This window comes from Apis laboriosa, unplaced genomic scaffold (assembly GCF_014066325.1).
Source record: "Apis laboriosa isolate Shangri-la unplaced genomic scaffold, ASM1406632v1 scaffold14687_cov151, whole genome shotgun sequence".
Lineage (NCBI taxonomy): Eukaryota > Metazoa > Arthropoda > Insecta > Hymenoptera > Apidae > Apis > Apis laboriosa.
The window spans coordinates 146411-172880 of NW_025221693.1; the positions used below are offsets into that span (position 1 = coordinate 146411).

Here is a 26470-nt window from a genome sequence, read left to right on the forward strand (position 1 = left end):
ATAAATTTCTAATATAAAATGATCTTTTATTTTCATTACAAAAGTACAAGAATAAAAATTGATTATTAAAAAACTTTTAACTAATATTATATGTTATATACAAGATTTATTTTATTTAATATATTTGCGAGATACTTTTAAAGAATCAATTTTAGAAGTCAAAAAATTGATATATAAAAATATCAATTAAGGTTTATTTATTAAATTATAAATAATTGTTTAAAATTTGCGTTAAACAAAATGAGATAAAAAAAGAAAAGAGAATAATACCATCTTCATTGATGCATTCAATTTTTGTTTCGTTTTATCTAAAGCGAATTTAATTTAATTGAAATTTTTGTATAGCAACTTTTTATATTTATTTTAATTATCTCTAAAAATCAATTCTACAAAAATATTTCATGAATATTTTAACATTCTGTACAGTTTTTTATGCACTTAATTTTAATAAATATATAAAAAATAATGGATTTTAAAGATAATAAAAGAAAATTTTATATTTAAATAAAATAAAATTGAATAATAATTCTGTAAAAATCACTATAAATATTTTTTTAAAAATTAAAAATTTTTTTAAAAATTACACATAAAAGTCATTACAAATAATTATTTTTATTATAATATAATTTGTTTTTGAAGAATATTTTCTTAATTGTTTTATTATATTAAATGATCATTTATAATCGTTTTAGAATTTTATCCAGAACAATTACAATATATGTTTTTTCATTTAGAATATATATAAATGAAGAATATTAATGAAGAATATAAATGATATATATGAATTAATTTTCTTATTGATATTTCTGTTAATTCAACAAATCACAAAAACATTCTTGACGATATAGATAAAAAAAATCTGTAAGATCATTGTAGATAATTGGTATTATAATGGTATTATAATAGTATTATAATGGTAATATAATATAATAATATATAATATATATTCTAAAAAAAAATATATCGATTTTTACTATTGAAGTAACTTAATTATCCAAGAATTAATTTCAAGGTCTATATTCGCAAGACGAAGTTTTCAGAAGACGAAGACAATTCATGGAATGCAGAGGTCATTGTACGCTACGTCCGTTTATCTGTACCATAGCCATAGCTTGTATACTACACCATAGTTTGAATACTACATCATAACTTGTATGCTATACGAATACAAGAAAAGCGGAAGCACGAAAGAGTATGAATTCTTCCATCAAGAACTAAGCAATAGTCAATCATCATGACTCGTTACAGTTACAAATTGCAACAATCTTATTCTAAGCATTCCACGGACTATTCATGTGTCTACTATACTTCACTTCTATGTTCGTTTCTTCAACCAGCCACTATAAGACCGTGTGCAACATCTGTTTCTAAAATAAGAATTAACAAGAAGCTGAACAACCAATCAAAAGTCCCAAGAATTAGCGCGTAACTAGCATTTCGTTCTCAACCATGTAAAATGTGATTAATAGAGAGAACAAAAGAGGAAGAAAAAGAACCATAATAAACGATTTAAAAAAAAAGACAAAGAAAATTAAAACATATATGAATACATATGCAAATTACATCGTTGGACGATTAATAACACGTTTCTTATATGTATAAGATATATATATATACATATGTCTTATCTCGGGAGGAAAGGAAAGGAAAATAAATACAGTTACGTAGCGGCACTATGATCCGCAAATATATATATACATATATATATATATATAATATATAATATATAATATATATGTGTGTGTGTGTGTGTATATATATAATATATACACCACGTGTTCAAATTTTAAACAAATCACAGTTCCAACATTGATATATGATATACTTGCTTGTTAATTAATTAACCATATATAATATACTAAAATATTTTATAAAATTAATAATTTTGTTTTAATTTGTTTCAGCAAATAAAAACTTCGACATAAAACTGAAAATCGTGTTATCAATAATGATTCATATCTTTCTTAAACATAAGAAAAGTATAAATTTGAAAATGATTTAAAGAATGTAATACATTTAACCAACATCGATTTAAAATTACATCAAACTAAAATATAATTCAAAATCAATTCATAATTTATAAATTATTTATATGAAGATAGATAATTATAAAATACATATTCGATTATCTATAAACATAAAAATGTCAATTTTTTCATAAAGAACTTTCTACTAAAGATCATTATCTCTACCTCAAAGATAATTACCATGTTTTATCGCATGCTATCACTAGCGCTTTACAAAGTATCGTATGAAAAAGAATAGAATTCTCTTAGAATTAACATAATAGATCAGGCGTGTGCATTTCGACGTTTGAGAATAACGGGTTTGAAGAACAAATGAGTATAGTCTTCAAACTCGGATCCAAGTTCAACGATAGATACTAACGAACCAATAGTCACGGTTCTGCTTGCACCGCGGAGAGGGTCCAAAAGAGAACGGAGCGGCGTACTGTGAGAGACGTAACGAGCAGTCGCCAGCTGGTAGCCGGTCTACGTGGATCGAGTAGTCACGAGCTAGAGAGAGTGTGTATCTTTTTTTTCTTTCGCACGTATGTAGACGTGCGCACACAAAGAACGATCAGAGCGATAAACGCGTGCCGCTTGGCTGGCAAACGTTCGAGAAGAGGAAGCAACCGCCTCAAATAATACCACGATGAATAACTATTGTCATTGACGAACGAGTCAATATCGAAACAAGTGTTTCGATTAAACGACGTTTAAACAAGTTTTCTACGTTACGCTACGCTCTGATGAGAGCGTGCCTTTGGCAGGATGTCGTCGGTGTTTTCGAAACTAATCGACAAGACATCTACCAAATACGGCATCGGGCAAGAACAGCTGATTCGTGGTATAGTTGGAGTTGCTACTACGTTTTATCTCATCAAGATCGGTTATCCTTTGGTGAAGTTTGGTATAAAGCAGTATCAAAAGAGAAAAAAAGAAACTGAAAATATTGTTCAAGTATCAAACCGGCGTAAAAATGATGTCAGTCATATTAAAATTAATAAATCGGCTGGCAAGACAACGAAATCAAGCGTGGGTTTGGATCGAGAATTCATTAAACAGCTGATCGCATTACTGAAGATCATGGTTCCCGGATGGCAAACGCGTGAAGCAGGATTATTGACTTGTGCTACTCTAACATTATTAGCTAGGACGTTTTTGTCAATTTATGTAGCCACTTTGGAGGGTCAAATTGTGAAAAGGATCGTGCTGCGAGACGTTCGAGGATTTTCCTTAATGCTTGCGAGATGGTTTGCTATTGCTTTTCCCGCGACATTCGTTAATTCGGCTATTCGATATCTAGAAGGTCGATTGGCTCTTAGTTTTAGGTATTTATATGAACGCGGTATTGATTTATAGTTTGTGTAATTTCGAAAATTTATAAATAAGTATCGTGTTTTTATTTTGTTTTTAAAGAGGACGCCTGGTGGAGCATGCTTATAAAATGTATTTAAGTCAACAGACTTACTATAGAGTAGCTGCATTAGACACTAGACTTGGAGGTGCAGAACAAAGACTGACAGATGATTTATCTGAACTGGCTAGTTCTGTTGCACATTTATATTCAAGTTTAACCAAACCATTATTAGACTGTGCATTAGTGTGTATTGCACTTATTTCATTCTCTTCCAAGATGGGAGCAAAAAGAATATATGGTAATCTGATTAATATATTATGAGATCTATGAATAATAAATTTGAAACTATTAAGAAACATATTAATAATTTACATTTTATTTTTTGCAGGACCACTATTATCATGCGTAGTAATTGCTTTAACTGGACAAATTCTACGTTTAGCTTCTCCTAAATTTGGTCAATTAGTAGCTGAAGAAGCATCAAAACGTGGAACACTAAGAGAAGCACATGCACGCATCAGTGCTCATGCGGAAGAGATTGCATTTTATGGAGGTCACTATACAGAGCATCGATACTTGACTACTGCTTATAAATCTCTAGTTTCACATTTAAGAAGAGTATTAGCCCTCAAATTTTGGTACGTCATGTTGGAACAATTACTCATGAAATATGTATGGTCTGGCACTGGACTTTTAGTTATTGCTATGCCTCTTCTTTACACTACAGTCACATTGGGAAGTACAGCTTTAAAAGCTGATGGTGATGGTATGTATGTATACATTAATTATAAATCTTATTTTGTAATATATAATATTAATGAATTTATTTTTTCGAATAGATGGTGTAAGTGAAAGAACTAGATATTTAACAACCTCTAAAAATCTTTTGAGTTCTGGAGCAGATGCCGTAGAAAGACTTATGTCATCTTATAAAGTAAAATTTATAATTATATTATATTAAAATATTTAAAAAATAATATGTTTATAATTAATTTTATTTATTATTATTATAGGAATTAGTAGCTTTAGCAGGATATGCAGCAAGAGTTAGTGAAATGTTAGATGTATTTAAAGATGCTGCATTATGTAAATACAGAAGAAATATTGTTAGTAGTCCATCAAAAATGTCAAATGGTACAACTAATCTTGCTTTAGAGAATATAATTGAATTAAAGGATGGTGCACCAGTAATAAAAGGTATTTACAATCATAAGAGATAATGATATTTTAAATATATCTTATTGAATGATAATATGTAAACATTTGTAATAGGAATTATACGTGAGAGTACAGATGGCAGTATAAGCTTAATAGATGTACCAATAGTTACACCAAATTGTGAAATCATAGTACCTAGACTAACTATTCATGTATGTATTAATGAAATTTTAAATTAAAAAAAAAAAAATTATAAAAAAAAAATCATATTACAATATCTTTTTACTTTTGTAGATAAAACCTGGAGATCATATATTAATTACTGGTCCCAATGGTTGTGGAAAAAGTTCCCTGTTTCGTATAATTTCTGGTTTGTGGCCAGTATATGGAGGCACTTTGATAAGACCAGCAGAAAGTTATTTTGCTCAACGAGAAAGACCCGCTTTATTTTATATTCCTCAAAAACCTTATATGACCGTTGGTTGCTTGCGAGATCAAATCATATATCCTTCAGAATCACAAACAAAAAAATGCTCCGATCAAGAACTTCTTAAATTGTTAGAAGAAGTCGATTTACGAAGTCTTGCAGAAAGAGAAGCGGATGGACTTGATGCTTTTGGTGATTGGGATTCTACGTTATCCGGTGGTGAAAAACAAAGACTTGCAATGACGCGTTTGTTCTATCACGCGCCACAATATGCACTATTAGATGAATGCACTAGTGCTGTAAGCCTTGAAGCAGAAGCAGTGATTTACGAAACTGCTAAAAAGAAAGGCATAACATTATTAACTATTACACATCGAGTGGCATCTCTCGCAAAATATCATAAACTATTATTACGCTTCGATGGAGAAGGTGGTTGGACTTTTGGCCCGTTAGACGCGGAAAATACAACACATTTAATAAATCAAACTTATGCACAAACTGAACAACATGAAGTGAAAGGAGGGCACTATCAGATATTACATGTACGTATGCTTACATGTTTTTTCTTGCTTCAATATGAAATTAATCGATGTTGAAACGAGAAAATATATTTCGATATTTTATTTCTTCTTACAGGAACTCCATGATATTCATAAGGAGGATACAAAGATTGGAATCAGTTGAATGATAAATATTTTGTATTATTCTAGTGAATTTATGTAGAAACATGTGTGATTGTAAATAGATCATTCTTGTACAGTGGTTCACTATGGTTTTTAAAAATATTCTATTTTTGTATCAACAAATATTGCTATTTAATAACATGAATAAATATTATTTGAATATTCATATCCTGATGTTTTTTTTTTTTTTTTTAATATTTCTATTTCATTATATCATAATTGAATCAATGTTATTTTCGTTAACATATATAAACACATGAAAAAGCATATGATAAATTAAATATTATCATATATAATCTAATCAAATTAATTTTATATTTATAATTTAATTTAATTTGATATAATTAATTATATCTAATATTTTAATTTAACTTAACGAACTCTACGAACATTATTATCTTTTTTCATTTCTTTAAATTAACATTCTTTAAACATGATTTTCTCCGTATCAAATTATAATTATGTTTTTACTCAAGTTATAACTTGTTTATACATATTAAAAAAAATATTAAAGTCAAAAGGATTTACAAATTTGATATACATTAAATATGATTAATAAATTTAATAAAAGAGAACATAATTATTATCTTTTTTTATTTAACTAAAATTATTAATACGCAATAAAAAAAAAATTTTTTAAATAATTTATAACAATATTATGTATATAATTAATATATTATTTTATTATTTATTATTTGTAAAATGTTTTGTAAACAAGAGCATCAAAGTATCTAAAAATACAAAAAATTTTGTTACAAATAAAATTAGCATTACAAAAAATATTAAATATAAAAAATTATATTAATGTTACTAACATGTTATTAATATGTACAATTTCATCACTTTTTAATCAATACAGAAATATATTCTTTTATTTACATATGGAAAATAACAGAGATAATCAATGCCAATCGTTATAATGTAATCTATTAATACGTGATCTTTGCTCTTATTGAAAATTCTTTTCAAAGATATAAATCTAATTATACATGAATTATATTTACAATATTATATTATTTACAATAATTTAATTTTAACAAAAACAAGAATTAAAATTAAAAAACAGACTAAAATAAGAAGAAGAAAAAAAAAAGAAGATCGAAATATACATAAGTAGCAAGATTATTTAAATAAAAATAAAAATGAATAATTGCGCGAAAATAGGAAAAGGAATGAAGAAGAGACACGAGGATAGGATAGGCGGTATCCCGATTAAAAGTCGGATCTCGGATTAAACTTTCTTTGGCTCTAATGCAGCTGTGTCCAGTGGCGGTGCCGTGTCGTGGACATTAATTTGTGCCGGACAAAAATTTAATTACGTGTGTTTCTTTGTTTTGAAGGGCCAGCAAAAGCGGCGGGGGCGATGTCAGGGGAAGGAAGACTTACAATTTCCGATGAGCTTACCTCTGAGAAACCTTGCAAACGCCAAACGTCGATACGCCCGAGAGCAGCCATCTTAGGGGGTTGTATACCTCTCTGCAACGTTCGAGTTAATGCTTTAAAGCAATTCCGGAATACTGGCGCAATTAGATATGTCTCTTCTTATTTCCCGATCTTCTAGGGATATGAGAAAATTGGCTTTATTTTTTTCTTTTTTTTTCTTTTTTCTTTTTTTTATAATTCTTATATTATTGAACTAAATAAAATGTTTTTGCGTTTTTTTTTTATCATATTAGATGCTGCTTTTATCATATCAGATATTTCAAAAGATCTTATTTCCACTATTTTATACTCGTTAAACGTTTGACGATTATATTTTCATTTCTTCGTTGTTTTCTTCAGAAAGATTCAATATCTATCAGTAAAATGGATTATAAAATATGATGATAATAAAATATGGATTATATTATTTATCTTTTATTCTTGATATCGCTTATCCGGGAACAGTACTTATTATGCAATTACTCAATATAATCAATAATATAATTTATGCTAACCTCTATTATTATTTTTTTAACATTACATTTTTTTCTGTTATTTTTCTTTTTTTTAATTTTTACTTTGTTTTTATAATATTTTTATAATGAATTTTATTTAGAATATTTTTAATATTTCAATTATATTTTTATTGATAGTCATTATTGATTTTCATCATATAAAATACAAAGTATAAATAAAAATAAGTATCTTAATTAAATAACTGAATCATTAACTAACTAAATCATTCATTTAATGATATCATCTAATGATATATCATTAAAATAACTAAACTTCTTAATCTGAATTTTATCAAGAAAATGATATATTACATTTTGATATATTGATATATATGTCATATGTATTTATATATCCACAATTCTCTATCATCTATCTACTTTTCTCTATCCGAGAAAATTTCTGCAATACTTCACATTCAAATCATTCACACATCTTCCTCTGTTTGTTCAAAGAACTGATGACCACGTATTTACGATTATTAGTCGATACCACGCATTACGCGTGATGTAATTTGGCCATGAAACATCTTCGACTAGTATCGAGTTTCGTATTTTAAGAAAGGGTTGAAGGAGGACGCGACCGCGACCTAGCATCTGCCCATAGTAGCCGGCTAAGAAAATAAGAATCATCGGGATGATTAGCGAGAGGAGCATGAGCCGATCCCTGTTCGTAACAGTTTCCTCGGAGGATTAAAACCTTGTTCACTTTCCAGTAGGGCCACCCTTGGATGTTCCTCGTCGTCGAAATAGCCGATTGAATTACACGCGGCGCGTGCCAGCCGGCCGCCACCGTCACCACATACGGCCAAGATCTTTGCACGAATAAAGAACGTAATAAGCCACTATCCGATCGCTATCTTGTCATCCGATGGGATTTATAGCGACAGAGAGGTGGCCACGTTTGAAAATCGCCTATCGGCATGATTACATTATAGTCTTGCGTGCGTAAATGACGATCTTTAAGAGAAGAATTTTTTAATCTATTTTAATTCGATGTCTGATCTGCTATCGCAACAATTAACTTTCAATTAAATAAGTTTCAAGTTCTCTGGAACACGTTTATGAAATTTAATTATCGCGAATTGTACAAGAGAATTTTTTAATTTTAGAATTTGTAATTATTTGTTCATAATTAAATTATACAACAGAATGCCTCATAACTTCTCATGATTTTTTGCACGAAAAATTACCACGGAATTATTTATTATTATTTATGTATTGATACTTGTGCATCGTTATAAAAATTCCATTTATCATTTTTTATCGAATTTTTCAATGGATACGAAAAATTTTTATCACTCTCGAAAGTAGTGGGTGGCCGCCATCTTCCAATTATACGGTGTTTGAAAGTTGTTCCAGCCGCAAGAGATGGTTCACCGCAAGTGTAATTAAGTAACCGTGACGTATTTAGTAACATCTCGATCGTTCAAAGCTGAGTTTATCCTAACTGTGGAGATTATCCGATGCGCAATCACTTTAGCGAAGGGAGATAGGATCAGTGGGAGGAATTTTTGATCACGAACAATATCGTTACTGTCATCTCATCACGAGGATTAATCATTCAAATCGCAGGGAATACGTTTTCGGATAATGTGTTGACCTACACTATTAATCGCGATAACGGAAATTACAAGTGTTTAAAAAAATATACTTTGATGCATGAATATATTGAATAACGTGAAAATGAATTGTTATTTTTAATGATAAAAAAATTTTAATTGAATTGTAATTAATTATATTTAGGAATGTATGTAATTTGAATTTTGGTTTTTTCATTTAAATATTTAAATATTTGGCATATGGAATGTATTGGAAAATATTTATCAATTGAGTCTTTGCAAAATTTTAGTAAAATAATTTTACTGTAATTAAAAAGGAAAAATTATTATCTTCAAATCAAGAATTAAAAAATATTATAATTAGTAAATAATCAGTAAAGTTTTCTCAAATAAAGAATAAAAAAAACGAGAATTAACGTATCTTTCTATGTTTGCTAAAAATATTTAAGTGAAGTGTGCATATGGACCGAATAAATGATGATCATCGATGCAACCCGCTCTACATGGTGGATCTAATCAACACGGATCCGTCAACACGGATGTGCAGATATATGTTTGGTTCTTTTGCCATCACCGGTAGAATGATCACGAGAATGTAATCGCCTCTTTGATTTCAGGTGCGAGCAAACACAGGTGTGGTTTGGCGCGATGCACCCTCAAAGCAAGGGGATGAAAAAAATTCTGATTGCCATAGATTTTATCTCCGCTTTGAATCGGCGATCTCAGATTGGGAAATTGAGCGTGAACGTTTGGTAAATTTTGTTACTATGTATCTTTTTTAGCTATCAATTATTTTTGTCATAACTTAAATTTGAAATATTTAAGTTATTCGATTTTGATAATATTTGTTGCTTGTTGAAAGAATTGTTTCGTTTTAATCTAATTTTATTTATGTATGTATATTTATATATATAATTTAGAAGATAACTTTTTTAAAAACAATCTAAAGAAAATTGATGTTGAAAATAATTGAGGATTTAATTATATTATATTTAATTATATTTACTTGTAGTAGATTTGTAATTGTAAAAGCGTATCCCTTAACCAAATGAAGATACCAGTAACTTTAATGCCTGTTATGTTATTAATTGATTTATATTTTTTTTATTTTTGATTGTATTATATTTTCATTAGGCGAAAAATTGTTTTATGATCATATTATAATAAATATTGGAATAAATATATTTTACATTATATTTATAAAATGTTAGAAAATTTAAAAGAAAAATATTTTTAAAAAATAAATTTCAAATATAGAATTATATCAATTTTCACAATTTTCTTAATTATAAATGCACGAATAATAAAATTACTTATTAATTATGTTTTAAAAAAATTATAAACTCTTCAAAAACAAATAAATATTCTTAGCCATAATATAAAAGCCATAATCTACTCTGGGTATTACTCTTTAGTAAAAAATATAATATATGTATATATATGTATATATATATATATAAAATTAATTATCTAAAACTCACATAATAAATTACACAACACAAAATATCAAATTCAAAATATCTATTCCAATTTAACCGATATAATAATATCCCTCAAATATTAAGTTTTGATTTGAACTTTTGATCATGACTAACCATCTTCATTCAAGTATCAATTCCCCCAGTTTTGATGGTTGAAGAATGTCGCGATGCAAGAAAGCAGCTCGTTGGAAACGTTACAATTCCGTGGAATCGTGCGTTACCATCGAAAGAGAGAGGGCGGGGTCCGGTTTTCTACGGGGTCCTGCGTAAATACCGTGGGCCTAATCAGTTGGAAGTGTAAGCCAATACCCAGGGTGTGCACTCGACGTACTGTGAGCTCTTCTACGCGACCCTTTTATTCTCCTCCTTCTTATATCCTCTCCCCTTTTCCTCGTTCTCACTTTCTCCTCTTCACTTTTCTCCTTGAATCTCCTGTTTCTTTTTTTTTTTTTTAATTTTTTCTTTTATTTTTAATTACATAACACATTTTTTCCCTTGTGTTTCATATACGTATAAGATATGATCGAACGTTACGTAGAATAAGATATGAATGACTGATTTCTTATGGAAAAATGTGAAAAAAAATATGAAACAAAATTTTTTTTCGTTCGAGATTTGAATTATGAGAAAAAAATCTAATTTTATTTTAAACTATCAAGAATAGATTTAAAAAGTTTATATGTTAAATTTTATTATGCTTAATAAAATTTTGTTATTGGATATGAAAGACTGAGATTCATTTATTTTTTTTTCTTTTTTTGATGTTTCAAAAATCTTAGTGAAAAAATAGTTATTGTATAATAGTTATTGCTTGTTTTGAATTTTAAACTTCCTTGTGATTTTATTACACTGTCAAAAAAATAATATTGCTAACAACTATTTTATTAATTAGTTCGTGGTGAATCTTCGGGGAAATTCGGTTTTCCCTTAGAAACTTAGTTCCTGAGCAAGAAAATTCTATTCTATACATTTTTTTCTCAATATTTCTTTAAGTATATTAATATAGAATAGAAAAAAAGTTATCGAAAACGATACGAATTTGATCCTCGATATATTCGATGGTTCACGTGGATGACACACGGTCGACGGCAAAACGCTGCCATACCGTGCGGTCGACTTCCTCTTCCTGTGTCCACATCGGAACTATACGTAGTCAGGTGTCCGGCCTGACGGTCGCGATTATGTCGAGACATTCGATAGTCGGATGCGCCTGCCCTCGTGAGAGGCAACACTTCCAGCTATCAGAAATTTCGCATTTTTTTCAAATTTTGACTGCCTTACTCATCCAACGGATCACTGCTTTTTTCATTCCGGAAATGACGCTTCCACCATCATTCCTCTTTTGGAACTCATGAGAAAAGAAAAATATCATTATGGAGAAATTCATTTCATAAATCATTGTCGCTGTTTTTTGTTTTAAACGTTTAAAAAATTACACGTAATTAAATAGTTATATAATTATTAATAGTTATATATTATTAATATATAATTAATAGTTATTAATAGTTATATATATAACTATCACTATATTATTATCTGTAAATCATTTGGTACATTTAGAATAGAGATGAATGAATGAGTTTATATTTCTTGAATTAAAGATAGAAAGATAGAATTATTTTACATTCAAGATCATATTGTAAATTTTATTGAGAAAAGTTCAGAGATGAAATATATTTAATTTAATCATAAAATTATAAATTTAATGATTAAAATTAAATAAAGATGGTTTTTAATATTGATTCTTCGATTTTTCGACGATCTGTAATATGCAACGTAAAATATAATTTTGTATGATATAAATAATTGGTGAAAAATTTTTACAAACTTTTCTAAAAAAAAGGTGTCTATTACAACTTAATAATAAAGCCAAAAGGCTTCATATTTAAACTCGATCTTAGCATTGCTATCAAGTTACGTGAATTTATAATGTTCAAATATTTGTATTAACGTAAACGTATTCGTGTGATTAAACCACAGGTTTCACACTCATTCTATCTCAATTTGTAAAACCTGCTGAGATTCCCGAAAGAATAGGGTAACAATCTCATCGGAACGCATAAAAGAAATTTTTGATCATTACAAAAAATTCAAATTGAACGATGAAACAAAAAAATCAAATAAAAATTTAATCGAAGATTTTTGATATGATTTGTTTGAAAAAAATTTATGATATCTTATCATATTGATTTTTCTTTTATCAAGAAAATATTATTTATAAAAATAAAATCGAATATTTCATCGCAAAATACATTTACACTTCATAATACAATACATTATACTTATATATCGAGACATACTGAATATTTTTCTAAGATATCGAGACGTTATAATGTGAATATGTATGTATCATATATATGTAAATTCTAAAGAAAAAAAAATCGGAAATTATAAAGTATTACTATTTAAACTATGCAGAAAATTTATATATTAATCAATTACATCAATGTTTGAAAACATATTTTGATATCTAAAATTTAGGAATTTATTTCTGGATGGATTTCTGAATGATTCAATTAATAATTTAAAAAAAATATATACATATCATGAATCATCGTATATATATATATATTGTATATAATGAATAATGAATATATATATATATATATCGACAGAAAGAGCAATCACATTATATAAAAGTAAAAACATTTGTAAATTGATAAACATAAAATTAACATACTAGTTTAATTTATTGCTAAATCTAACTTGTTATTCATTATATACGAGTTAATTATTATACGCTGCTCAAATCCTCCTAATACAGAATTGATTATTTATTTTTAATAGACAGTGTATTATATAATTATTTCTAATACAATTCAATTATAAAAATAGGCACGCTTGCGTATAAAATCATACTAGTCGAGAAACGACTTTGATGCAACGATGAAATAACTGAAAATTTACAAATATCGTTGAACGAAGGGTTTTTGCCCAAATCCTTTTAACCAAGATTCTAAATTTTTAACTTTTAATATTCTTATAACGATTCAAAATATACAAATTCCTTTTCTCTAGAATCGTATCTTTTTGCAATTGAATGAACAATATGATATTGCGTTTTTTTAGCAACCATAGGAAAACGGTACTTACACGCAACACGAAGAACTAGCTTACCCTTTGCCATCCAAAAATTCCAGCACAAGAAGAAACGCAACAAATGGCAAGAACCATTTCCAGTTACGGAGTGACGTGGAGCGACCGTTCGAAAAGGGTGGTTGAGGGTCGCAAGTGGAATAGGTAGCGTTGGAGTGTTTCGCAGCCGGGCTCACCGTTCACTGGTCAATAATCCACGAAAGGGAAGGCATTACAAGCGAGTGATCTCGAGGGTATCGGGGCCACTCGTCTGCAAGGCAGGACCACCATGATCGGCGTGGTAATGGTATCTGAAGAAAATAATATCCTACTTCCCCGTCCCGCCCTGGCAACAGGGGATATCGGTGTAGCGCTGAACCAGACTCGAAGAAGGCCCCCGATCACCGATCGCCGAATGAACGATTAGTATCTCATGTCGTCGGCATCGACGACGGCCAACCCGTGTATTCGAACGTCTTGAGTCTTACACGCCCGTGGACATGGATATCGTTCAAACCGTTCTTGCGTCCTCCTGATCGGCATTCTTTCCAAACTATGCTGCATCCTTTTATACATTGTAATAGATACGATGGAGAGTTTGATATGTTTTGAATGGATGATTTTGTTTTTCTCTTCTTTTGATCCTTGTGGTGAATGGATGTTTCTAGATCCACTGGTTTTTTTTAGATCCATTGAAAATATTGATATTCCAATGATTTTTCAGCAAAATAAATGTTGATTGTTGTTTTAATAATTGGTTCTGAAGGTCGATTTATTTTTTGATAGGGATTTTTCGGTGAAGAAATTAATATGATTTATTTTTTATAATAAGTATTTAAGTATGTTATAAATAGATGATAAGCATCTAATCAAGATTTTATATAGACTTTATATATTTCTTTTTTTAAGAATTAATTATAGATTTAACTCTATGTTTCAAGTTTTAATTTTTTCGTCATATTTTTAATGAATATTCTTCCGAACGTTAGAAAACTATTATTAAAGTCGTGTCTAGTCTTTGTATCATTCTAGAAAAAATATTGCCATTGATAAATTATGTAAAATATTCCAATAAACATATTATAACTATATATATTTATATTAAAATAAATTTTATAAATCTATATTTATATATTTTTCATTATGATATAGAATTTAAGGATTCATAATTGCTATAAACAGACTAGTGTATAAAATTAATCATTTGAAATAAATTTTAAGTAAAATAAATTAAATGATTTCTGAATACCATAACACGTGAAATATAAAATAATTCATAATTTTTAGTTATATAGTATTATATAAAGTTAGAAAAAAGGCTAACTTATTTATTCACTGATCTACATATAGCAACATTTACAATGTAAAATTTGTATTATCATCGCTTTTCTAAATCTCTATTAAATCACTCTGATCAGATTAATTTTAACCAATTCCGATATTATTCCATGCCACTCAAAATAACCGAATGCAAATCGTTGCATTCATATTCAACTTTAAGCAAAATTGAAAATCTTGCAAATCTCTTTAGCAAACACCTTACGGTGGAAGCATGGAAGGTTAACGTTATTTAAGGTAGGGGTAAGCACATGTGGAAGAGGAGGATGATGATATGTGCGTGGAACAAGGCAAATACGATGAAGGAAAAAAGAGAGCGACGAAAAGGCCGGCCCGTAGTGGAGTGGGGTCGAAGCAGTAGTCAGTGAGTAAGGGGTGAGAGTGGGTGATAGTAGGTGGTAGATCTCTAGTTAGCTAAGACACATTGACAAGCCATCGCGCCAGCATGACAGTAGCATACGGCAGTGCCATCCCTTAAAATTTCCTTTTCTTGCCTCAAGATTGACCTAAGTTGGAGAAATTTCAAGAATATCTTAGTTCAAGTTAAAAATTAAAATTTAGTGTGATTGAAGTTAACTTACATTAGTGATTTAATCTGTTTTCTTTAAATTCTTCTTAATGACCCAAGTGTGTTTAATGACAGAGAAAATGTGCAAAGTGTGATTATGTCTTCTTTGTGCTTCAAAATTAGACTGAAAATTTAATTGTGAGACAGTGTAGGTAAAACGTGTTTTATATACTTATTGAAATTAAAAAGAAAAAGAATTTTCAAAAATGTTTGAGAAAAAAATAAAAAGTTTATACAAAAACAGAAAGAAGAACAAAGATTACTGTTAAGAAAAACGGTGCAAAAATGTTACAAAGTTAAATATTTATTAATATAAATATAAAACAATAATTTAGATATAGATTGTGTTAAATATAAAAGTTTAAGATTAAAATATATTCAAATTTTAGATATATATTGTATAACAAATATTATATACTTGTTATATCTCATAATTATTTGTTCATCACTAAATAATTAGAAGAAAGTAAAAGTTTCAAAATGAAAAAGTGTAGAGACATTTATTGAGAAAAAAAAAGCAGACAAAACGTAAATTTTGGAGTAATTGATGATTATTTAAATCGTCGAAAATGGAGAAGTGAATCACGTGGAAAGATGCACATGGTTTTCAGACTATGAATGAAAATATCCGGCAGATTTTCTGCAGAAGCCTTTAGAGGAAACCGGCAGGTCTTCCAAGCCATAAAGGTACTTCTATACGTTCGGTCCATATGCACGTGCATTTTCCTTTCAGCCATTCATAAAAAGTCATTCATAAAATTCGCTGATTTTTTTATGATTTTATTCTTATTCTTCAAACAATATTACATGACTGATCTACGTTATATTAATATTTCTTGGATAACTCTAAATACTTAAGAATAATAAAGAAATCGTTGAATACTTGAAATGGATATAACTATAACGATGGAATATCCTATATTCTATATCGTTTAATGGTTCTAAAATTTCGTTATAATATACATTGACATGTATGATATTGAATGTTAATATAATGGTGCAACGAAGATAAAGTTGTTGTTTTATACTAATTTTTATGTTTATTATAGTCTTTAAAATTGGCATAATTCATTTGTATCTTCCACGAATATCCTGTATTTGTATGTATGCATAATTATAAATATGTACATTATATTTAAATTTTATATTTTATTTATTCGTATTAAAATATATTTGTATATTGCAGTATTTCGATTTAATGAGAAAAACTATTGGTTATAATATTCGTTCGTACTGTTATAAAGTCCCTTATAGAATTATCCTATTAATAACATAATATAAAAAAAAATAAGTAAAAATAGTAAAAATATATACTGTATATATAGAATTAAAAATTTATTTTCTATAAAAAATAAAAAATAAACATTTTTTATATTAAGTTTCAACAATTTTATGTAAAATATTAAGTTTCAATAATAATAATACGAATTTATATTTACATTGCAATTTTTAAAAATACATAATAAGTATATATTTTTCAAAAATCTCTAATAAGAAATAAAAATCACTTTTTCAAAGTACTACTCATCTGTTTTTCTATTTTCTTTCAATAAATAACTAATTTCCACTAATTAAATAACTAAAAAAATTAACATAGGAATAGCAATGCAAATTTTTAAATTTCTTTTAGATTCCTTTAAAAAAAAAAATATTACTCACCTATAATTTTCCAAATCTTGTTTAACATTCAAGTTCTGAAAAATATATAAAATATATAATATATATAAATATATACAAAGTATTACTAGAGGAAATAAGAAATGCACAATTTTTATGTATGTATCAATAACACAAAAGAAAATCATCTCAAAAAGAATAAAATATTAAAAATATATATTTCATGATATACATATACATATATATGAGCAATCAAGGAAATGATGGAAATAGTTGTGAAAAATATCGTGAAAAATATTGATAAAGAAAATCGGTCATACTCACGGAGCAATGTGCGGTTGCTAGGGAGACCAGAGGGGCTGGACCACATCTCTACAGAGAGGAGGCAATCCGTCCGCGTATTTTATCGAGGCGGGGAAAGGGGTTGTCTCTAAGGGCGGTTACGAGCAGAAATTTCGCAGAGATGGAGTTTCTGCAGAATCACCACACGGTGAACACCTCCGAATCGCCGTACACCCTTGGCACAGGTGAGCCATAATATTTCTAACAAAGAAAGTATTCCAATTATTATGTATGAGATTTAAGACTTAAGATGAAAGATTTATATTATCATTTATTAAGGAAGAAAAACATTTTAATATTATAAAATGATTTTAGTGATCTAAATGATCGTTAGAAACCTATTTTTTCCATTATATATTTTTCCATTGTGTTCTTATTTTTATGGAATGTATATGGAATCTCTATCTTACATTTCAGATTTTATGCAAATTTTACAATAATTTTTTAATATAACATAAATTCATAAGAATTGAAATTGATAAATATTTTGATAAAGATATCTATTGATTTTTATTAGATTATTTCAATATATATTTGTATTTCAATATATTTTTATTATTCAATATCTCCTTTTCTTATTTTTTTTTATTATTTTTTAAATTTGCATGTTTAATATCGGAATTGATATAATTTTATATATTTGTCGCTCTTTTAATTTATTCATTATTGTAATATTCTTGTCTGTTTTCTTATATATTTCTTTTAAATGAAAGCTGTTAATAGAGTTAATAGTAATTTTTTATTATTTTATTATAAATTTAAAAAATAAGTCAACAACATTTAAATTTAAAACATTAGCAATTATTTTTCTTAATAAAAAGTTATTTTTCTTTTAATTTTTACTTTAAATTTTTAAATATTAAAATATTCATTTTCATAACATTTTCATTCATTTAAATAATAATTTTAGAATTTAAAATTCTATGTTTTTTCACTTATATTTCATTTATTATGTAATATATAAATATACTATATAATATAAATAATAATGAAAATAATATAATATTTATTATATCAAATAAATTATTAACAATTATTTTGAATTTTAGAAAAAAAAGTTTTTAGAAGAAAATTTCAAGATTTACAAATTTATATTTCTTTCTTTTTAATTTTAATAAAAATACTTATTAGGTAATTGTGATCTACTTTAAAAGAATTATTATATTTTTTTTTAATCCTAAAATTTAATTTAATCTAACATTTTTTTCGAATAATTCTTCGCAGGTTCGGTAGGAAGTATCGAGGCCACTATACCTTCTGGTCTCTGTACCGGATCTTTAGGTGTTCTAACCAGTGAAGACACCTTAACAGATAATCAAAACGAAGAAACATTAGGTGCTCTACAGGGCACTCTTCGTTTACAAGATTTGCAGAACTCTGCAGAAGATATTGGTGGCGATCAAACTCAACAAATTCAAAATTCTGGACAGAATCAAGTGGTTAGTGAGTTTGGGGCGAGTTTCTGGGTCGATGATATGGCTGGTTTTCCATTGCCGCCGCTGGATTTGGATCCTTTACCACCTGGTCTCTTCAGCCCATGCTCGGGAACCTATAAGTGAGTCGCAGAAAATGTTTTTTCAAAAAAAAAAATCTCTATTTTTATTCTCAAAATTACATAAAGTATACTCGAGTTTTCATTTAATGCATCAAATTAACTTCACTTCATACATCTTGTAAATTCACAATTCGATATTTTTACTTTAAAATTTAAATTTGTTTTTCCACTTAAATATATTATATTACATTTAAATATATATATATATATATATTATATATAATTATCACGTGAATTAAAATGATATTTATAAATTTAGAATAAAATTTAAAAACATATTTACTTAATCTTGAAATCAAATAAAACTAATAATAATATTAATCAACAATGTAACAATGAATTTTAAAATCATACCTCTATAAAAATCGAAGAAACTAAACTATAAACTAATTTATAAGTAATAGTTTCTTTTTTTTTATAATTTTTTATGTAATTTTTATTAAATATTTGTAATTTTGTTAAGACTTAATCTTGTAGTAAGATATGTATATGTCTGATTAAAAACAGATATTTCCACTTAAAACTATATTACTATTTATTTATCTCTAAAAAATAAAAAAAAATTACAAAATATTTTTGTATAAACGTAATAAATATAATATAAAGTTAATATTAATTGCAGCCATACAAAAAGTCTATTTTTTTAATAACTCTAATAACAACAAGTAATTCATATTAAAGTAAATTTTTCAATTTTTAAATTTCATTCATTTATTAAAGAAACAATAAAAATAATTTTAAGATTATGAATTCAAAAATTGAAAAATAATTAAAATAATCAGTTTTGAATAGAATTTTCAATATTTTCATTCTTCATTATTTCTGAGATAATAAACGAGGTTCCTTGAAACAAAAAAAAAGAATATAAAGAAGCACATAGAATTAAAAATAATTATAACGTTGTATTCGATGTACCTTGTAATTTTTAAGTGTTCTTGCAGTTGGGGTTGCACCAGAGGAGAATGCGCGCCAAGAACAAACACGAACGGGGAAGGTGTCGCAGATGTATTACTATCGTTAAAACATGCGGTAGTTCATCCTGGAAGTCCTACTGGAGGATACTACTCAACAGGAGGATCGAATCATCATTATTCCCAGGATTACACGCAAAATCTTGGTCCACCTGTACCACCCACGCATTATACTTCCACACCAGCCATGTCTGTCAATGTTTCCATGAATATGACCATGAACATGAATATGCACTCTGGGTGAGTATTATTTTCAAATCAGATATTCTTAATTTTTTAATGTAAAAAAATAAATTTAAAAATGATTCGCTATTATAAATATAAAAATAATTATCAATGTTTTTTTTTACTATTCTTAGAAAAACTAAATTCTAAAATTTCTTTAAAAAAAAAAATATTCAATTTATCATACAAATGTAAGAATATTTTAATATGATAAATAATTCAATAGTATGAAATAAAATACTTTCTCATGCGAAAATCATGATAATTATTAAAATTTTCATCATTATTATATTTTTATTATTATTTAGAAATACATAGATATTCATATTTTTTTAAATCATTTTTATGTAGAGAAAATGTTTGCTAGAAATTGACATTTTATTGGAAGCCGTATAAAATATAAAGTAAATCAATAAGTGCCTAGCATTCCATGATTCTATTCGAAAAAGGAATGAATTATTTTTAATTGCATATTCACATAATAAAATATCATTTTTTGTCACTATTATTCACTATTTAAATATATATATTATATAACTATATAATATAACTATTTTATAACTAATTTAAAATATTTATTTTTTAATATTATATTATTTTTTAAAAATATTATATGATTTCTTTTACAATATATTTAAAATTATTGTAAAAATACAACAATTTCCAAAAATTTTTTTAAATTTATTCATAATATCACAATAGATATATTATTTAATATAAGAATTTAAATAATTTAAAAAATTCTATTATATATCGAATATATATAATTCATATAATATTTTCTTCTATCATATAAAAATTATATTTTTTTTATTCTTACCTTTTTAAATAATTATAAAATAATATAGAGCTCAAAATTATTGAATAACTTTGAGATAGAAAAAAGATATTGAGATAGAAAAGTAATAGATAGGTATACAATAATAATAATATTCTTATTGAATATTTAATTCACCTAACAGATAAATATATATAATTACTGAATCTCTTAAAAAATCCTTAAAAAACATTTACATATATAATAAAAATATTATATATAAAATATTTTAAAATATTAAATAACTTATTTTACAACAAAAACATTTTACCAAATATCCTCCGATAATTTCCAACAAGCAATGTAATCTTTTCATTTTCGAGTAACACATTTTTCAAAATAATTTTGAAACGGAATAATCTTTTACTATTTTACTTTACGAAAAGGGTGTGTCTAAAAGGATGCAAAAGCAGAGTTATTCAGGAAATTTACGGTTGTGTGCGTAGATACGAGCAAAGCTATTCGTCGACATGGGGCGTGGAACCCCTGTTAAGTCCCGCCCCACAGTATAATCCCGTGGAGCAGCAAGCAAGGGTGAATCAACCCCCGGCCAATAGCCTGATCGGCACCAGTACTCATCCTCATTCTCATCCTCCAGCGCACAGCCATTCCAGATTGCAATTGTCCAGTGAGCATGCTCTGTGCATAGGCGCCACCGGAAATCCAGTCACATCCGACGATAATGGCAGACCTAACCTTTGCAGAATTTGCGGCAAATCGTACGCGAGACCGAGCACCCTTAAGACGCATCTTAGAACGCACTCTGGAGAAAAACCATTTAGGTTAGTGATGAGACTACTTCGATTATCGCTCGATAACATATCGATAAAAATTCATTTTTATTTGATAATTTGATATTTTACGTTTAATTAATATTGACTGAAAAATTAAGAATAAAATTTAATTTAAGGAACTATTTATTTTTTATCTATTCTTCTATTAATCGATAGATTTTGACAAATCGAATCCAAAAATAGTTTCAATTTTAAGAATTTTAATATCATAAGTTATATACTTTAAAAAAGCATATTATTAACGCATATATTTCTAATGAGATGAGTCAATAGTTTCAGATAAGATATTTATATCTGTATGGTAATAAGAAATAGATATCTTACGTATATACGTTGATATAACTGTAGGTAATATAGGTCTCTATTTGTGCATTCCAAATGAGATATCAATTAAATCTTTATTGATATGATTAAATAAAATAAAAATCAAATTTAATTTATATTCGATTTATAATGTCTAAGGATTATTTTAATTATATTAATTCTATTCTATAACTTGAAATAGATTAATATCATGTGTAAAATATTCATAATTTTTAATATATAAATTCCTAAAGATAAAATTGGTATATTTAAATTATATATTTATCAAAATCTATCAATTGATAAAAAATAAATGATTCTCTAAACTTTAATCTTAAGATGAAATATTCATAGATATTAAAAATCTTGGTAATTAATTAAAAAAATTAATTATTGTAATAAATTAAGATTATTTGTTGATTTATTTTATCGACTATAAATAGAATAATATGTATAAAACAATTTAAATTCAATAAATATTTTAGAAAATATTGAAAATATAAGATAATATTACCATGTTATTTATAGGGTTAGCAAAATTGAAGTAAAAGTTAAATTAAATATGATAATTTGATAAATATTTTTAAAAATTAATAAATATTTTATTCTAATTAATATTATCAAAAATACTTTGAACCATTGTATGTAAATAATTATTCTGATTTTTTAACATTATTCGCGAGACTATCATTAGTATTATTACTTTAGGTTAGGTTTAAAACTTTGATATTAAAATTAAATGATACAGATTTAATATGAAGTTAATACCTTTTTGTTAAGATAATTTTTGTAAATACAATTAATTCACAAATTTTTTAGACAAAATACTTACAGCCATTTTTCCTATAAATTGTTTTTCGCAATTACAGTACTTAAATTTCAAATAGAACAAACAAATTATGAATATAAATTTTGTAACCGATATGTCATAACATCGTTATCTTAAAATCAAAATTTAACGCATGATATTAAAAATATCTAATATCTAAAAATATATATGTTTAAATGTAATATCTTAGTATCAAAGTTGATCTATGGTCAAAAATAATGTTATAATAACAAATGAACGTTATGTATGACAGATTGATGTGTCAAGACGATCTTCCAATAAAATCTTAAAATTCAAAATTTTTGATGCAATAATTTTGCTAATATTATTTTATATTTACAAAATATTTAAAAATTTACATTTTTTTTAGATGTCACGCGTGTTCAAAGGCATTCAGTCAAGCCGCGAATTTGACTGCTCACGCAAGAACTCATTCCGGAGAAAAACCATTTCGATGTCCAGTGTGCGATCGAAGATTTTCGCAAAGCAGTTCCGTAACCACACATATGAGAACGCATTCAGGAGAACGTCCATATAGGTGAATTTTATATTATTATATGAATTATTACTTATATACCATAATATGTGCCACTTAAACCAATATATCGTTATTTGGAAATATTTGCATCTTACTGCATACAAAAAGAAGATAAAAAAATGTTTAATAACTACTCCTAATTATATAAAATTATTTTCTTAAATTTATATAAATTACTTCCAAGTAACGATTAGCAACATAATTATATTAAAGAACAACTACTTTTGTAGTTCTCTTAATCAATTTACCTTATAATCGGCAACCTCTTTTTTTCCAGATGTCGATTCTGCAAAAAAGCATTTTCAGATAGCTCTACATTAACCAAACATCTTCGTATTCATTCTGGTGAGAAACCGTATCAATGTAAGCTGTGCTTGCTGAGGTTTAGCCAAAGCGGTAATCTCAACAGGCATATGAGAGTCCATGGCGGTTCTCTAACGTGACACAACTCAATATCGATTATCGATAGCAATCGCGTTCTATTGCGATGTTGTCGAATACCTGTGATTCAACTTGGTTCGAGCTTACCGGCAAAAATGTAAAATAAAATAATATAGTCGATACTTTAAGAGTTCTGCTTCCTGACTGACTCAAATTTGCAAAGCGTTCGTACGAACACTTGATTATTTAAGGGCTTATATTTGGATATTTTTTTAAACGATATACAAGACAAGTAATAATCACAATATGTGTTATATTTGGCATTAGGAACTCGTCAAGAATTCATTTTATATATATGTATATCATCATCATCGTTGTCGTCATCATTATCTTTTGAATTGAAATCGAAAAAAATAAAAAACAAAATGCGTTGGCACCGTTATAATTTTAGAAAATATTCACTTCTGAAATTTCCTAGTTGTTTGTTCGTTTATATTTATGAATTGCTTACAAAAAGGTCAGGATAGGTTAACAGGGAATCGCAGATTTAGACCTACAGCATCCACCACAGCACCGTTGATTATTGTACAAATATTGTATTTATTATAATTATTATTAATTATAATATTAATGTTGCTGTTTTCACCATCTTCAATTCTCATTACGTGGCTTTTTCTTTATCAATTTGCTTCTTTTTGTAATTGTAAAATAAAGATGTTTTGGCGCCATTTTCATCAAGAAAAAAAGAAAAGAAGAACGACCTCTCTTATATATAATAAATATATATATTATATATAAAATATATATATAATATATATAATATTCGTATGAGAACAACTAATTAAAAAGGATGAATGAATATGTGAGTTTTTTTTTGTTTGTAATCCCACAGCATCAGGACCCACATATCTTATAGAAAGAGGGGAGAAAAGGAGGTTTCATGTTCGCCGGCTGATAATTAGAGCGTAGATACTGATTCATGAATCCTCGCATTAATTTACCTCTCTTCACAATTAAAACTATATAAAAACAACTTTCTCTCTTTTTCATTTAGAGTAATGTTCCTATTCATTCGTCAAAATTCTCTCATTCACTCTTTCTATCTTTATATATATATATATATATTATATATATTATATATATATATATAATGATGTATTTATAAGTAATAATATTCTTGAAAAAAAAAAAAAAAGAAAGAAAACGTATGTATGCTTAATGTTTCTACGTTATGTACCGATACGATTTGTCACAACGCAAGTTGATCCTCAAATATCTATATTGGAGTCTTCTAAATAAGCATGCAGCTTTCTGGACCATCTTGTCATGCGACGAATGTATCATATGTGTGTGTACGTAGCGTATTTCTATTTAAAACTGTATAATGTTATCTCTGTCACACTGTATATGTCTCTCTGTGATGCTTATGTTTTCATTTCTTCTCTCTCTTTCTCTCTCTCTCTTATTCGCTCGGTCGCTCGTTCGCTCACTCTCATTCCTACATCGTCTCATATTTATCGATCAAATGTTGTTCGGTAATCTGATCTCTATAACAGTTGGAATGGTTTGTTATTCGCTTGTGAAAGCTCTGAAGCAAAAGCTTGTGTAAGGTGCATATTTATCCCAGAAGCAACGATGAATAATACCAAACAACTCAGTCTATTTTTAGTATCTTCTTTGATGACTTTAAATAACATTAAAAAAAAAGAAAAAAAAAAAAAAAAAGAAAAAAAAAAGAAAAAAAAAGAAAAAAAGAAGAAATCTTTTTTTCTGACATAATATAACACATATATCGATCATTGAAAACTGAAAAATTAATCCTTCATACCTATGTATATATATATATATCACTTTTCTTCTCACAATTTGCACTCCTCTTGAAACACGGACACGCAGTGTGTTGGAGAGTTGAATGCTCTTTACAACTGCACGACTATTTCGAAATAACGTCTAAAATTAATGACCAACGCCATTACGATGATCCGCAATTATACACGATGATTATGACGACGATTAACCATCACGATAAATTTTACTTTCTCTCCGACGAACGAAATGATACAAAGAAACCGAATAGATATGTGTGTCTCTAAAATAGATCTTTCATAATTTTCTTTTTCTTTTTTTTTCTTTTTTATTTAATTATTATCATCGCTTTTAATAATTTTTCCTCAAAAAATTGTCCATTTTTCTTTTCTTTCATTTTTTTTTTTTTTTTTTTTTTTTTAATGATTCATCTTTCGATAATATATTCAAATGTTCTTAACATCGCATTTTTACTTTACTTAATACAATAATTAATCATATTATAATTATCAATTAATAAAACTTGTTTCTGTTCGTACTACCTTTCGCTCGTATATTCTTTCGTTCTCTCTTCCGTACACCATTTCACTCACTTAAAGATTGCTAACCAATAGATATATTTTTTCTGAAACAATAAGTGGTTTTCTGTCCCTTTCGGAAAACACAAAAATATTCTGTATCAAAACGCCACTTATCGATGTTA

The 26470-nt window shown here is 27.2% G+C and overlaps 2 protein-coding genes and 1 long non-coding RNA gene across 3 annotated transcripts; 2 read left to right on the forward strand and 1 right to left on the reverse strand.

The window, feature by feature from the left end:
- The first annotated feature begins 1834 nt into the window (after positions 1 to 1834).
- LOC122710475 (ATP-binding cassette sub-family D member) lies at positions 1835 to 5799 on the forward strand. The gene is made up of 8 exons (XM_043928349.1): positions 1835 to 3334; positions 3423 to 3661; positions 3752 to 4129; positions 4203 to 4297; positions 4377 to 4560; positions 4636 to 4733; positions 4816 to 5490; positions 5585 to 5799. The coding sequence occupies exons 1-8, from the start codon at positions 2775 to 2777 to the stop codon at positions 5630 to 5632; spliced, it is 2277 nt and encodes a 758-aa protein (XP_043784284.1). The 5' UTR covers positions 1835 to 2774; the 3' UTR covers positions 5633 to 5799.
- Positions 5800 to 14978: 9179 nt separating this feature from the next.
- On the reverse strand, positions 14979 to 18920 carry LOC122710482. Its single transcript, XR_006345936.1, has 4 exons — positions 18803 to 18920; positions 17531 to 17749; positions 17249 to 17283; positions 14979 to 15713 (listed from the first exon to the last, which is right to left on the reverse strand). It is a non-coding gene; the product is annotated as an uncharacterized LOC122710482 (long non-coding RNA).
- Positions 16001 to 25686, forward strand: LOC122710477 (protein glass-like). The gene is given in 8 exon segments (XM_043928353.1): positions 16001 to 16276; positions 17552 to 17613; positions 17615 to 17733; positions 18773 to 19103; positions 20045 to 20314; positions 21563 to 21898; positions 23413 to 23580; positions 23858 to 25686. Coding segments are annotated over 8 exon segments (1521 nt in total). The 5' UTR covers positions 16001 to 16207; the 3' UTR covers positions 24024 to 25686.
- The last annotated feature ends 784 nt before the right edge of the window (positions 25687 to 26470 follow it).